Source organism: Salmo salar, chromosome 25 (assembly GCF_965601325.2).
Source record: "Salmo salar chromosome 25, fSalSal1, whole genome shotgun sequence".
Lineage (NCBI taxonomy): Eukaryota > Metazoa > Chordata > Actinopteri > Salmoniformes > Salmonidae > Salmo > Salmo salar.
In genome coordinates, this window is record NC_138315.1 from 18,973,763 (window position 1) to 18,987,233 (window position 13,471).

Consider the following 13,471-nt stretch of genomic DNA (forward strand, 5'->3'; position numbering starts at 1 on the left):
TGCAGATGAAGGATGCAGAGAGTGAATTCTGCTTAATTAAAACTACCTGATCTCCAAAGTCCATGTCTATAGTCTCAATCAACCACACACAACGCAGAGTTACAGTGGTGCAGTACAGCACCGGTTACACCTGGCACCTACTACCATACCCCATTCACAGGCACATACATCTTTTGTTTTGCCCATTCACCCTCTGAATGACACATACACAATCAATGTCTCAATTGTGTCAAGACTTAAAAAATCCTTCTTTAACCTGTCAGAAGTGGATTTAACAAGTCACATCAATAAGGAATCACAGCTTTCACCTGGAATAACTGGAATAATTATGACGTACATGGACATTCTTAATGTTTTGTATACTCAGTGTATTTTCTTAGTCCAAGTAAAGTGACACAGGATGGTCATAATGCTTCTTGACAGTGTCAAAGTGTATTTTCTACAAATTATTTAAAACATGATGGAAAAAAAATATGACTAAAAATGTAATTACTACAACAAAAGATTTAAGAAACAAACTTTCAATTGAAAGGAAACTTCTTGGCAGGGAAAAAACACATTTGAATAAAGGTGGGTGTGACACTCTTAAAAGTAGGTGTCATAACCAGCTAGAAAATACAAGAATTTATGTCACAACAGCTGTAAAGATATGGTAAATATATTGGTCATGACAGTGTTATGACCATATTATGCAGGTTATGACATGTCAGCTCTTATGATATATATATGATATATTTTCATAAGAAACAATGTGTTGGAAATCCCAAATTGTTTGCATAGTCAACTTACACACAGCTCTGACAAACACACAGTTGAAGTCGGAAGTTTACATACACCTTAGCCAAATACATTTAAACTCAATTTTTCACAATTCCTGACATTTAATCCAAGTAAAAATTCCCTGTCTTATGTCAGTTAGGATCACCACTTTATTTTAAGAATGTAAAATGTCAGAATAATAGTAGAGAGAATGATTTATTTCAGCTTTTATGTCTTTCATCACATTCCCAGTGGGTCAGAAGTTTACATACACTCAATTAGTATTTGGTAGCATTGCCTTTAAATTGTTTAACTTGGGTCAAACGTGTCGGGTAGCCTTCCACAAGCTTCCCACAATAAGTTGGGTGAATTTTGGCCCATTCCTCCTGATGAGCTGGTGTACCTGAGTCAGGTTTATAGGCCTCCTTGCGCACACACACTTTTTCAGTTCTGCCGACACATTTTCTATAGGATTGAGGTCAGAGCTTTGTGATGGCCACTCCAATCCCTTGACTTTGTTGTCCTTAAGCCATTTTGCCACAACTTTGGAAGTATGCTTGGGGTCATTGCCCATTTGGAAGACTCATTTGCAAACAAGCTTTAACTTCCTGACTGACATTTCTCCAAAAAGTACGATCTTTGTCCCCATGTGCAGTTGCAAACCGTAGTCTGTTTTTTTATGGAGGTTTTGGAGCAGTGGCTTCTTCCTTGCTGAGTGGCCTTTCAGGTTATGTCGATATAGGACGCGTTTTACTGTGGATATAGATACTTTTGTACCTGTATCCTCCAGCATCTTCACAAGGTCCTTTGCTGTTGTTCTGGGATTGATTTGCACTTTTCGCACTAATGTATGTTAATTTCTAGGAGACAGAAAGTGTCTCCTTCCTGAGCAGTATGACGGCTGCGTGGTCCCATGGTGTTTATACTTGTGTACTATTGTTTGTACAGATGAACGTGGTACCTTCAAGTGTTTGGAAATTGCTCCCAAGGATGAACCAGACTTGTTGAGGTCTACAATTTTTTTCTGAGGTTTTGGCTGATTTCTTTTGATAGCCTATCAGAAGCTTCTAAAGCCATGAAATCAATTTCTGGGATTTTCCAAGCTGTTTAAAGGCAGTCAACTTAGTGTATATGAACTTCTGACTCACTGGAATAAGTGAAATAATCTGTCTGTAAACATTCGCTGGAAAAATGACTTGTGTCATGCACAAAGTAGATGGCCTAACCGACTTGCCAAAACTATAGTTTGTTAACAAGAAATGTGTGGAGTGGTTGAAAAACAAGTTTTAATGACTCCAACCTAAGTGTATGTAAACTTCTGAATTTAACTGTACCCCACCAGACATGCCATCTGGGGTCTTTTCACAGTCCCCAAATCCAAAACAAATTCAAGAAAGCATCAAGTGTTATATAGAGCCTTTATTGCATGGAACTTCCTTCCATCTCATATTGCTCAAATAAACAGCAAACCTGGTTTCCAAAAACAATTAAAGCAACACCTCAGCGCCACAACGCCTCTCCCCTATTTGACCTAGATAGTTTGTGTGTATGTATTGATATGTAGGCTGTTTTTAAATTATGTAGTTCTGTCCTTGAGCTGTTCTTGTCTTTTAATGTTCTGTATTATGTCATGTTTCATGTTTTGTGTGGACCCCGGGAAGAGTAGCTTTTGCAACAGCTAATGGGAATCCTAATAAAATACCAAAAATACCAATATAATATGACATGATTATGACCATGTCATGACGTGTTATGATGCTAGGTGTCAAGTAAAATGTTACCGTTCATTTTAAGACCATACTGTTTGGAACAACTTACTCAGCAAGTACTTCACATTTCCAGAGTGAAGGTGTGGTCAATTTTACGACCAGCACCAACACAGTGAATAGGAAAATGGATTTAAAGAGAACTCCCTCTGCTGGTGACTTGGTGAATGTGAAATCCTAAAGGGGGGCTGTAATTGGATAATGACCTATAACGTAAACAATGGGTAATTTCATTAAAAGTACCAGAGAGCCCACTCTGGAAATGTTACATTACAAACAATATGTCTAAAAATAAGCTAAATCAAAAAGGGTAGTTTTGAGATACTCATATTTTTTATATTGAATAAATGAATGTGAACATTTGTATTTCAGAATCTAGACATACAGTACTCCATATTTGAGGGAACACTATATGGAGTATAATGACACAAGATGTGTCTGTATCATGTACAGTTCACAGATCATAGGGTCTTGCAGGAGGCATGAATAGGTCTAAAAAGGGCCTTAAATGGCCACTCCTCTGTAAATATCCAATGAAGTTCCTATGTGAGAACTACCAGAACAATCTAGAGTGGAATTGCCCTATCTTAACTTATCAGCAGATAGGAAAAATTACTTTAAGGATATCAAAGACTGAGCCAGACACTTTTAAATTGTTCATAATTTTCTACAGTGATGGTTGCAACCACTTTCATATAACAAGCTGGTATGGGATAGAAGCCACACTGTTAAACAGGCATCACTGGAAAACCAAGCTTCAGAAAAGAGAACAGCAGGTTTTTCTGGGAGGGAGGGAGGGCGGCGGGAGAGAGAGAGCGAGAGAGAGAAAGACAAAGAAAAAGAGAGAGAGAGGGAGAACAAACACCATTGTAAATATGATTTATTTATTTTCCCTTTTGTACTTTAACTAGTTGCACATCGTTGCAACACTGTATATAGACATAATATGACATCTGAACTTTTGTGAGTGTAATGTTAACTGTTCATTTTAATTGTTTATTATCTATTTCACTTGCTTTGGCAATGTAAACATATGTTTTCCATGCCAATAAAGACCTTATATTGAAATTGAATTGAGAGAGAGATGGAGAGAGAAAGAGAGAGAGAGGAGGGAGTTTCAAGAGTGATTTGTTAAGTTACATTGCCACCCTCTGGTCTCCACCGTACTTGTAGTCTTCATTTTGAAGATGTACACAATAATGTCAATCTAATCTGAAGTAAAGCAATCCGTTTTTACACTCTGCCGTCGCTAATGTGCTACAATAATAGCACAACAACTGTAGCAGTAAAGTATGTTAGTGAAGGATTGATTATAGGCTAGAAATTAAACATTTTCCGTTGCCATTAAAGAAAACGTTTGTGATTATAGAGCAAATTCTGCAGCTGCGTATGGCTCCATCTCCTAGTCAGTAGGTAGACTGCAGTTTGAGATCATAAATACTCTATAAATCTTTCCATATCCAGTCATATTCTTTAAAAATATGTAATAAAAAACCAAGGGATGCAAAATTAGTGTTAAAAAAGGAGAAATTACTGATCATCTGCAGGATATGTAATGAATTTCACCTTTAACCATCTATTGGTTTAATTTACATCATTCTTTCTCAGTTCCAAGAGGTTTTCCCCTGAGCTCGTATAGCCGTTGCCCTAGTTTGGATAGCCTGTCACGGTACTCAAGCCTCTGGTAGTTGATCTCTGGCACCCCTCTGAAGCCGAACAGTGCGCCCCACCAGGCAGCAGCGATCACAGCCGTGGAGTCGCTGTCCCCGCCGTGGAAGAAGGCATGATTGGCCAGCTCAACCCAGGAGTCGCCTGCCCTCAGGAGGGCATCGTAAGCTATCATGGGAGCATCATGCCCACTGGCGCCACCCATACCATTGAAGCTCACCGCCCTATAGAAACTCTCCCTCTCCTTCACTCCGTAGGACTCTGGGAACTGAGGTTTGCTCTTTCCATCCAGAATGCCTCTCTTTTCTAAATAGGATTTCCACTGAATTCCAAAGTAGGCCCTGGAAAAATGAGATTAGTCAGAAGCAGATGAAACTTACACATCATTCTACTTTGTAAACACAGGCATAGATGTAGGAATTTAATTTGGCATGTATTGTCGCAGCAAAATAATTCCGCAACAACAGGAATTTATCGTTTAGCCAATAATGTTACGTGATCGGTGATTAGGCTATCAGCTGGTAAAATGAGGATATATAAAAAGTGGAATACTGTTAATATAACTGGGTGTTAGTGCAGTTCTCTGTGAATTTACATAAACCATGAAGCTCATCTGCACTTCCTGCAGCGCAAGAACATTGTGTGAAGTGTGACATGCATACAGTCAAACAAAGGAGGCTGTTGGGCAGAGATATAGGAGTACAGGCTTACTATAATGGTTGGAATGGAGTGGTATCAAACATATCAAAGACATGGAAACCATATGATTGACACCGTTCCAGTCCGCCCACCAGCCTCCTCTGCAGCCAACCACAACAAAGGCCTCACCAGTGCTCCATGTTCAGCTCCACACAATTGCCTGAACGCCTGACGTACTCCTTGGCTTTGTCCAGGACCTCCATGAGTCTGTGTCCCCAGGCCTCCACGGGCATGGTGCCCCTCACTGCGTAGGCCGTGAACAGGGCTGCAGCCAGGGCTCCCAGGTAGCCTGTGGGGTGGTGGTGGGTCAGACGTCCACTCTCCACACTTACTGCTATCAGCAGGTGCTCCTGCTCAGGGTCAGGGAAGCGCAGGCCGATACACATGGCCCTCATGGCTGCCCCACACCCTCCGCCCCTCTTGTTGAAGGGAATCTTAATGTCCTTGTCAGTTCTCTGTCTGTGCCTTGCAACGCTGTCGATGCAGGTGATGCCTACAGCGGAGACAGAGAGAGTAAAATTATTGAATAAAGATCAACATGTGGGTTTAAATGTAATCTACGAAATCCCCAAAAGTCATTATTTTTGATGATAGGGCCATAATCACTAACTAGTAATGCTGCATAATCCAATAAATGGTAAAATATCACCTTTCTGGTAAAAATTGTTATAAATTGCTGTCACTTTTGAGGACATACACTCAACTGCACAGTACAAATATGATAAAAAACATGAAAGTATGAAATATTTATATGATGTACAGTTGAAGTCAGAAGTTTACATACACTTAGGTTGGAGTCATTAAAACTCGTTTTTCAACCACTCCACAAATTTCTTGTTAACAAACTATAGTTTTGGCAAGTTGGTTAGGACATCTGCTTTGTGCATGACACAAGTAATTTTTACAACAATTATTTACAGACAGATTATTTCACTTATAATTCACTGTATCACAATTCCAGTGGGTCCGAAGTTCATATACACTACGTTGACTGTGCCTTTAAACAGCTTAGAAAATTCCAGAAAATGATGTCATGGCTTTAGAAGCTTCTGACAGGCTAATTGACATCATTAGAGTCAATTGGAATTGTAACTGTGGATGTATTTCAAGTCCTACTTTCAAACTCAGTGCCTCTTTGCTTGACATCATTGGAAAATCAAAAGAAATCAGCCAAGACCTCAGAAAAAAATTGTAGACCTCCACAAGTCTGGTTCGTCCTTGGGAGCAATATCCAAATGCCTGAAGGTACCACGTTCATCTGGACAATCAATAGTACGCAAGTATAAACACCATGGGACCACGCAGCCGTCATACCGCTCAGGAAGGAGACGCGTTCTGTCTCCTGGAGATGAACGTACTTTGGTGCGAAAAGTGCAAATTAAACCCAGAACAACAGCAAAAGACCTTGTGAAGATGCTGGAGTAAACAGGCACAAAAGTATCTATATCCACAGTAAAACGAGTCCTATATCGACACAACTTGAAAGGCCACTCAGCAAGGAAGAAGCCACAGCTCTAAAATCGGCATAAAAAAAGCCAGACTACGGTTTGCAACTGCACATGGGGACAAAGATCGTACTTTTTGGAGAAATGTCCTCTGGTCTGATGAAACAAAAATAGAACACCATCTTTACCGTGAAGCACGGGGGTGGCAGCATCATGTTGTGAGGGTGCTTGCTGCAGGAAGGACTGGTGCACTTCACAAAATAGATGGCATCATGAGGGAGGAAAATTATGTGGATATATTGAAGCAACATCTCAAGACATCAGTCAGGAAGTTAAAGCTTGGTAGAAATGTGTCTTCCAAATGGACAATGACCCCAAGCATACCTCCTAAGTTGTGGCAAAATGGCTTAAGGACAACAAAGTCATGGTATTGGAGTGGCCATCACAAAGCCCTGACCTCAGTCCTATAGAAAATGTGTGGGCAGAACTGAAAAAGAGTGTGCGTGCAAGGAGGCCTACAAACCTGACTCAGTTACACCAGCTCTGTCAGGAGGAATGGGCCAAAATTCACACAACTTATTATGGGAAGCTTATGGAAGGCTACCCGAAACGTTTGACCCAAGTTAAACAATTTAAAGGCAATGCTACCAAATACTAATTGAGTGTATGTAACTTCTGACCCACTGGGAATGTGATAAAATAAATAAAAGCTGAAATAAATCACTCTACTATTATTCTGACATTTCACATTCTTAATATAAAGTGGTGATCCTACCTGATGTAAAACAGGGTTTTTTACTAGGATTAAATGTCAGGAATTGTGAAAAACTGAGTTTAAATATATTTTGCTAAGGTGTATGTAAACTTCTGACTACAACTGTATTTCCTATTCAACAAAACTGTAAATTATAAAATGACTATAAGATTTCAACTTCATTATAACTGTAAAATACATGTGGTTCAGTTGGTAGAGCATGGTGCTTGCAATTAGTTTCCCACAGGGGAGCAGTATGAAAAACACTATGAAAATATCTGCACTCTACTGTAAGTTGCTCTGGAAAAGAGTGTCTGCAAAATGACAAAAAATGTAAATGCTAAAATATTTGTATGTGCAGGTTTTCTAAAGGTCTCTCTTGATCAAAACATCTTCCCCCATCTGTGAACGTCTCACAGAGCTCTAGATTGGCTTCCAGAACTCGTTAGGAACGCACCTTTCATCTCATACTAATATTGTCTGTCTATGACAATAGGAAAGTGATTCTTTTAGATGAATGGCTATAAATTCTCTGAATGTGCTACCATAATGAAACCACACTCTCCTGCTGTGCTATCATGTAACGATCACAGGCATGTGCTTTAGATGTGAGGTAGGGTTCAGCCAGGAGTTGATGGACAGTCGAAAGAGCGAATTAAATGGTAGAAGGGACATCCCAGCTTAAAGTGGTTTCAGATTTCACATCATACGACACACAGGCTCATAAAAAATACTACTGTGTACGTGGGAACCAGGGCTATTGCTCAATGCAAGCCGTTTCGATCTACGGTGGTCACAGATTGATTTTTAGTGTAAATGTCAGTCAGAACCATGCAAGTCCCCTATATAGGGGACTTTATATCTAAGTTAAGTGTACTATGCCCAAGTGTGCAGAAATATTGCCATTTGCAACTCATGTTAACACAACATGACACACCTCATAAAGGAATATAAACTGTTACATACCTGCTGCTCTTCCACCCATGTCTGTCATGCTTACAATGTACTTCTCCACCAGGGCTCGATACAGCACAGGGAGGGACGCCCCTTCCCCCTCCCCTACCTTGACCAGAGCATCAGCTGTAGCCAGGTGCATGACGGTGTCATCACTAACAGGGAAGTCTATGGCATCCAGCTTCTCTAGACCTCCTCTCTTCTGAACTTCCTCATGTATTAACATGCCATCCGTTTCAAATTCCCAGATACCATGGTTGTAGCCCAGGGCATCTCCTACTCCACTTAGGACCATGCTGGCCTTGTACCTCTGTTCAAGGGGGACCGTGTCTGACATGGCGAGATCTGGTTGGTGTTCAATTACTTCTGTAAGAGATTCCATTGGATCATTGACTAATTGAATGTGACATTGAATGTCAATTAATATAAAATACAGAAAAAAGCTGTTGAGACGAGATATGAGGCTGTCAACCATAATGAGAGTCACTGAACCATCAATGATCAAAGACAAACATCACAGAGATATGAGATGTATTGTGTAGAATTATCGAATGTACACAATACAAATCGAGCTAGTGCAGTAAATTGATACCTTGTGCTGGTGGTTGATCTGATAGACTTATATAGGCAGAACTTGAGTGTCGGTTTCCCTCTGTCTTTCTCTTCCTGTAATTCTGTACTTCCCCTTTTGCAGTCTCCACCCCCTTTCAGCTCCATAAAAGGCAACAATGAGTTTTGAAAAACACTTCCTGGATTAGGGCCAATGGGATTGTGAATGTGAAGTTGCAATTGCCCCATCTTCTGGAAGTAAATGGGAAATTCATAGTTTATTGACTATTGTACACTTTCCTCATGGTCTATTCTAAAACGTTATGCCGTTTAAAACATTTATAGGTTATTATGTTAAAGTTTGACCAAGGATGGCGCCCATGAAGACCACATTTTGAATTGTACATTCAAATTAAACTGACAGCGTGTCCTCACTGTAAAGAACCAAGCTGACATCATCTCTCAGGAGTGTTGTTAAGGTCAATCCGAGAAGGATGAAGAAGAGAGACATTCTACACGTTCATTTTTTCTGGTTCATACAGTCAATGAACTAAGCAGACCAAACCCAGCTGCTATCCTATTGGTATCCATGGGAGAGCCAGCCCTTGCTTAAGCAGACTGAAACTGTGACACATTATTTTCAATTGTTAACAACCTCAGTAAGACATCTTTATTTATCCACCTTCTTTGGGTTAATTCCCCCAGACCACAGGAAAACCCCAAAATGATGTAAAATCTTGGTTCAACCAATGTCATCAACAAACAATTGTTTTGGAGCTTATTGATAATGTTACAACATTAGTTTTAAATCTTATGGTATATATCTTGATATAAAGTGTATACCATTCATATTGTGAACTGAGTGTACAAAACATTAAGGACACCTGCTCTTTCCGTGACATAGACTGACCAGGTGAATCCAGGTGAAAGCTATGATCCCTTATTGATGTCACCTGTTAAATTCACTTCAATCAGTTTAGATGAAGGGGGGAGATAGGTTAAAGAAGTATTTTTAAGCCTTGAGTCAATTGAGAGATGGATTGTGTGTGCCTGCCATTCAGAGGGTGAATGAGCAAGACAAAAGAGCAGGGTGAAACTCAATATTAGGAAGGTGTTCTTAATGTTTTGTGCACTCAGTGTATATCTACATTTTGGTAATGGAAGTATGCTGGTCCCTTGCAAAAACAAATCGAATCAAATCAAAGTGTATTTGTCACATGCGCCGAATACACAGGTGTAGACCTTACAGTGAAATGCTTACTTACAGGCTCTAACCAATAGTGCAAAAAAGGTATTAGGTGAACAATAGGTAGGTAAAGAAATAAAACAACAGTAAAAAGACAGGCTATATACAGTAGCAAGGCTTTAAAAGTAGTGAGGCTACATACAGACACCGGTTAGTCAGGCTGATTGAGGTAGTATGTACATGTAGATATGGTTAAAGTGACTATGCATATATGATGAACAGAGAGTAGCAGTAGTGTAAAAAGAGGGGTTGGCGGGTGGTGGGTGGGACACAATGCAGATAGCCCGGTTAGCCAATGTGCTGGAGCACTGGTTGGTCGACCCAATTGAGGTAATATGTACATGAATGTATAGTTAAAGTGACTATGCATATAAGATAAACAGAGAGTAGCAGCAGCGTAGAAAGAGGGGTCGGGTGGGCACACAATGCAAATAGTCCGGGTAGCCATTTGATTACCTGTTCAGGAGTCTTATGGCTTGGGGGTAAAAACTGTTGAGAAGCCTTTTTGTCCTACACTTGGCACTCCGATACCGCTTGCCGTGCGGTAGGAGAGAACAGTCTATGACTGGGGTGACTGGGGTCTTTGACAATTTTTAGGGCCTTCCTCTGACACCGCCTGGTGTAGAGGTCCTGGATGGCAGGCAGCTTAGCCCCAGTGATGTACTGGGCCGTTCGCACTACCCTCTGTAGTGCCCTGCAGTCAGTAGCCGAGCAATTGCCGTACCAGGCAGTGATGCAACCAGTCAGGATGCTCTCGATGTTGCAGCTGTAGAACGTTTTGAGAATCTGAGGACCCATGCCAAATCTTTTTAGATTCCTGAGGGGGAATAGGCTTTGTCGTACCTTCTTCACGACTGTCTTGGTGTGCTTGGACCATTCTAGTTTGTTGTTGATGTGGACACCAAGGAACTTAAAGCTCTCAACCTGCTCCACTACAGCCCCGTCGATGAGAATGGGGTTGTGCTCGGTCCTCCTTTTCCTGTAGTCCACAATCATCTCCTTAGTCTTGGTTACGTTGAGGGATAGGTTGTTATTCTGGCACCACCCGGCCAGGTCTCTGACCGCTTCCCTATAGGCTGTCTCGTCGTTGTCGGTGATCAGGCCTACCACTGGTGTGTCGTCTGCAAACTTAATGATGGTGTTGGAGTCGTGCCTGGCCATGCAGTCGTGGGTGAACAGGGAGTACCGGAGGGGGAGTACGACCCTGCCTCACACAGGAAGCGGCGCAGGTCCTAATCCAGGCACTTGTCATCTCTCGTCTGGATTACTGCAACTCGCTATTGGCGGGGCTCCCTGCCTGTGCCATCAAACCCCTACAACTCATCCAGAACGCCGCAGCCCATCTGGTGTTCAACCTTCCCAAGTTCTCTCCCGTCACCCTGCTCCTCCTCACACTCCACTGGCTTCCAGTTGAAGCTCGCATCTGCTACAAGACCATGGTGCTTGCCTACGGAGCCGTGAGGGGAACGGCACCGTACCTTCAGGCTCTGATCAGTCCCTACACCCAAAGAAGGGCACTGCGTTCATCCACCTCTGGCCTGCTCGCCTCCCTACCTCTGCGGAAGCACAGTTCCCGCTCAGCCCAGTCAAAACTGTTCGCTGCTCTGGCACCCCAATGGTGGAACAAGCTCCCTCACGACGGGAGAACAGCGGAGTCAATCACCACCTTCCGGAGACACCTGAAACCCCACCTCTTTAAGGAATACCTGGGATAGGATTAAGTAATCCTTCTGGCCCCGCAGCTTTGTGTATGTGGACCGGTTTAAAGGTCTTACTCACGTCGGCTACGGAGAGCGTGATCACACAGTCGTCTGGAACAGTTGATGCTCTCATGCATGCCTCAGTGTTGCTTGCCTCGAAGCAAGCATAGAAGTGATTTAGCTCGTCTGGTAGGCTCGTGTCACTGGGCAGCTTGCGGATGTGCTTCCCTTTGTAGTCTGTAATAGTTTGCAAGCCCTGCCACATAAGACGAGCGTCAGAGCCAGTGTAGTATGATTCAATATTAGCCCTGTTTTGATCTTTGCCTGGTTGATGGTTCATCGCATGGCATAGCAGGATTTCTTGTAAGTTTCCGGGTTAGAGTCCCGCACCACCTTGAAAGCGGCAGCTCTACCCTTTAGCTCAGTGCGAATGTTGCCTGTAATCCATGGCTTCTGGTTGGGGTATGTATGTCACTGTGGGGACGACGTCCTCGATGCACTTATTGATAAAGCCAGTGACTGATGTGGTGTACTCCTAAATGCCATCGGAATAATCCCAGAACATGTTCCAGTCTGTGATAGCAAAACAGTCCTGTAGTTTAGCATCTGCTTCATATGATCACTTTTTTTATTGATGCAAACTATAAAAATCCCTGTAACCAAATAGAATTTAAGTTAGGACAACATTAACTGCAGTGAAACTTACCACAAGGCATGCACAACTAACTTTCAAACTACACTTTGGGCAAGGGAGATGTTTGAAACAAGCTGTTACTAAAAACAGGCCAAAAAGGAGAAGCGGAAAACCACACAAGTTGTTGTCTCGTACACCAACTCTCTGCTACTGGAGGGAGATAATTCTGATCGACCCTGTTCTCAGATTGTGTGATGGTCAGATCTCACATCTACTGTACATGCGTTAGTAATGTGTATTCACTTTTGAAATTAAAGCAAGTTTCAGTCAGACTATTTCTGTGCAAGTAGCACCCTTCAGGAAGTGGGGACCTGAGCCTGCGACATATAACAGATGTTCACATCAACTGTAGAGCAGCAGTGAAAGACATGGTTTGACTACAACACGTGATGAAACCTACTTCCTCTAAAAGGAAGACTTGCACTCTTTCTCTCTTTTTGTGATCTGTGGCAGATTGATTTGATAGAGGCATGGCGGGGACGAGGTAAGAAAGACACCATTCTAGTGGGTTTGGGTTTGAAAATTGAAAGATGCTGTCATTGCTGTTTCCTTGCTTTTAAGAGTATTTGGGGTTTAGTGGGGGCCATTGGTGACTTAAAGAGATGTAACACCTGGGCAATGGTGTCAGTGGCCTGTGTCTTTACTGGACTTGGCTGATAGGTGGAAAGTTGTTGACACGTGAGGAATATCCGTTATTTTTTAGCATTATAGTCCAGAATCATTATAACATGGTAGATGTTGTTTATGAATGCCCTGTCTACGTGCAGTTAAAACAGGACATGCTAGATGCCACAGGATACCGTAGATTTGCTGTTGAACAAGTGTGAATTCAAAAAATATAGAGAATTTGTATGTCTCTTTTTTTTACATTGCTAAGGTAACTTTTTGAACTTTTTGAAACTGCATTCATTATCCTGTCTGTCAATTGACATTTCTGCACAAGTCTTTACCAGAAATATGACGATTTGTATCACATGGCCATCATTATTTACTGCATTCTTAATGTGGTAATCAGTAAGAAGAAGAGATGTTAGGCTCTATGCAAACATTAAGTACTTTGGATGATTTCTGAATCTGTTTTTTGGGGAGGGAGTTTTAGATTTGCTTCCTGTTGTGAGACACTGTGCAACTTTTCAAATAAACATCAGTATATAACACACATTTGGTAAAAAAGAAAAGAAAAAAAAAACACCAAAATATTTTATGACATTGGCTGGATGTGCCTTAGTATTTACAT

At 41.6% G+C, this 13,471-nt stretch overlaps 2 protein-coding genes across 3 annotated transcripts in view; one reads left to right on the forward strand and one right to left on the reverse strand.

Annotated features, from left to right (window-relative positions):
• Window positions 1-2,163: 2,163 nt before the first annotated feature.
• LOC106586332 (ADP-ribosylhydrolase ARH1) lies at window positions 2,164-8,764 on the reverse strand. Of its 2 annotated transcripts, XM_014173511.3 has the most exons (4): window positions 8,638-8,764; window positions 8,058-8,411; window positions 5,022-5,385; window positions 2,164-4,534 (listed from the first exon to the last, which is right to left on the reverse strand). In XM_014173511.3, exons 2-4 carry the CDS (start codon window positions 8,380-8,382, stop codon window positions 4,120-4,122), a joined length of 1,104 nt encoding a protein of 367 aa, XP_014028986.1. In that variant the 5' UTR covers window positions 8,383-8,411; window positions 8,638-8,764; the 3' UTR covers window positions 2,164-4,119. The 2 variants fall into 2 exon arrangements, with proteins under 2 accessions (XP_014028986.1, XP_045563524.1); XM_045707568.2 differs by lacking the exon at window positions 8,638-8,764 and having other exon boundaries at window positions 8,058-8,631.
• Window positions 8,765-12,566: 3,802 nt separating this feature from the next.
• Window positions 12,567-13,471, forward strand: part of arhgap15 (Rho GTPase activating protein 15) — a 51,036-nt gene continuing 50,131 nt past the window's right edge. Inside the window, exon 1 of the mRNA XM_014173506.3 lies at window positions 12,567-12,718. Coding sequence (XP_014028981.1) covers window positions 12,705-12,718 — 14 coding nt within the window. The 5' untranslated portion in view covers window positions 12,567-12,704. The remainder of the gene's footprint in view (window positions 12,719-13,471) is intronic.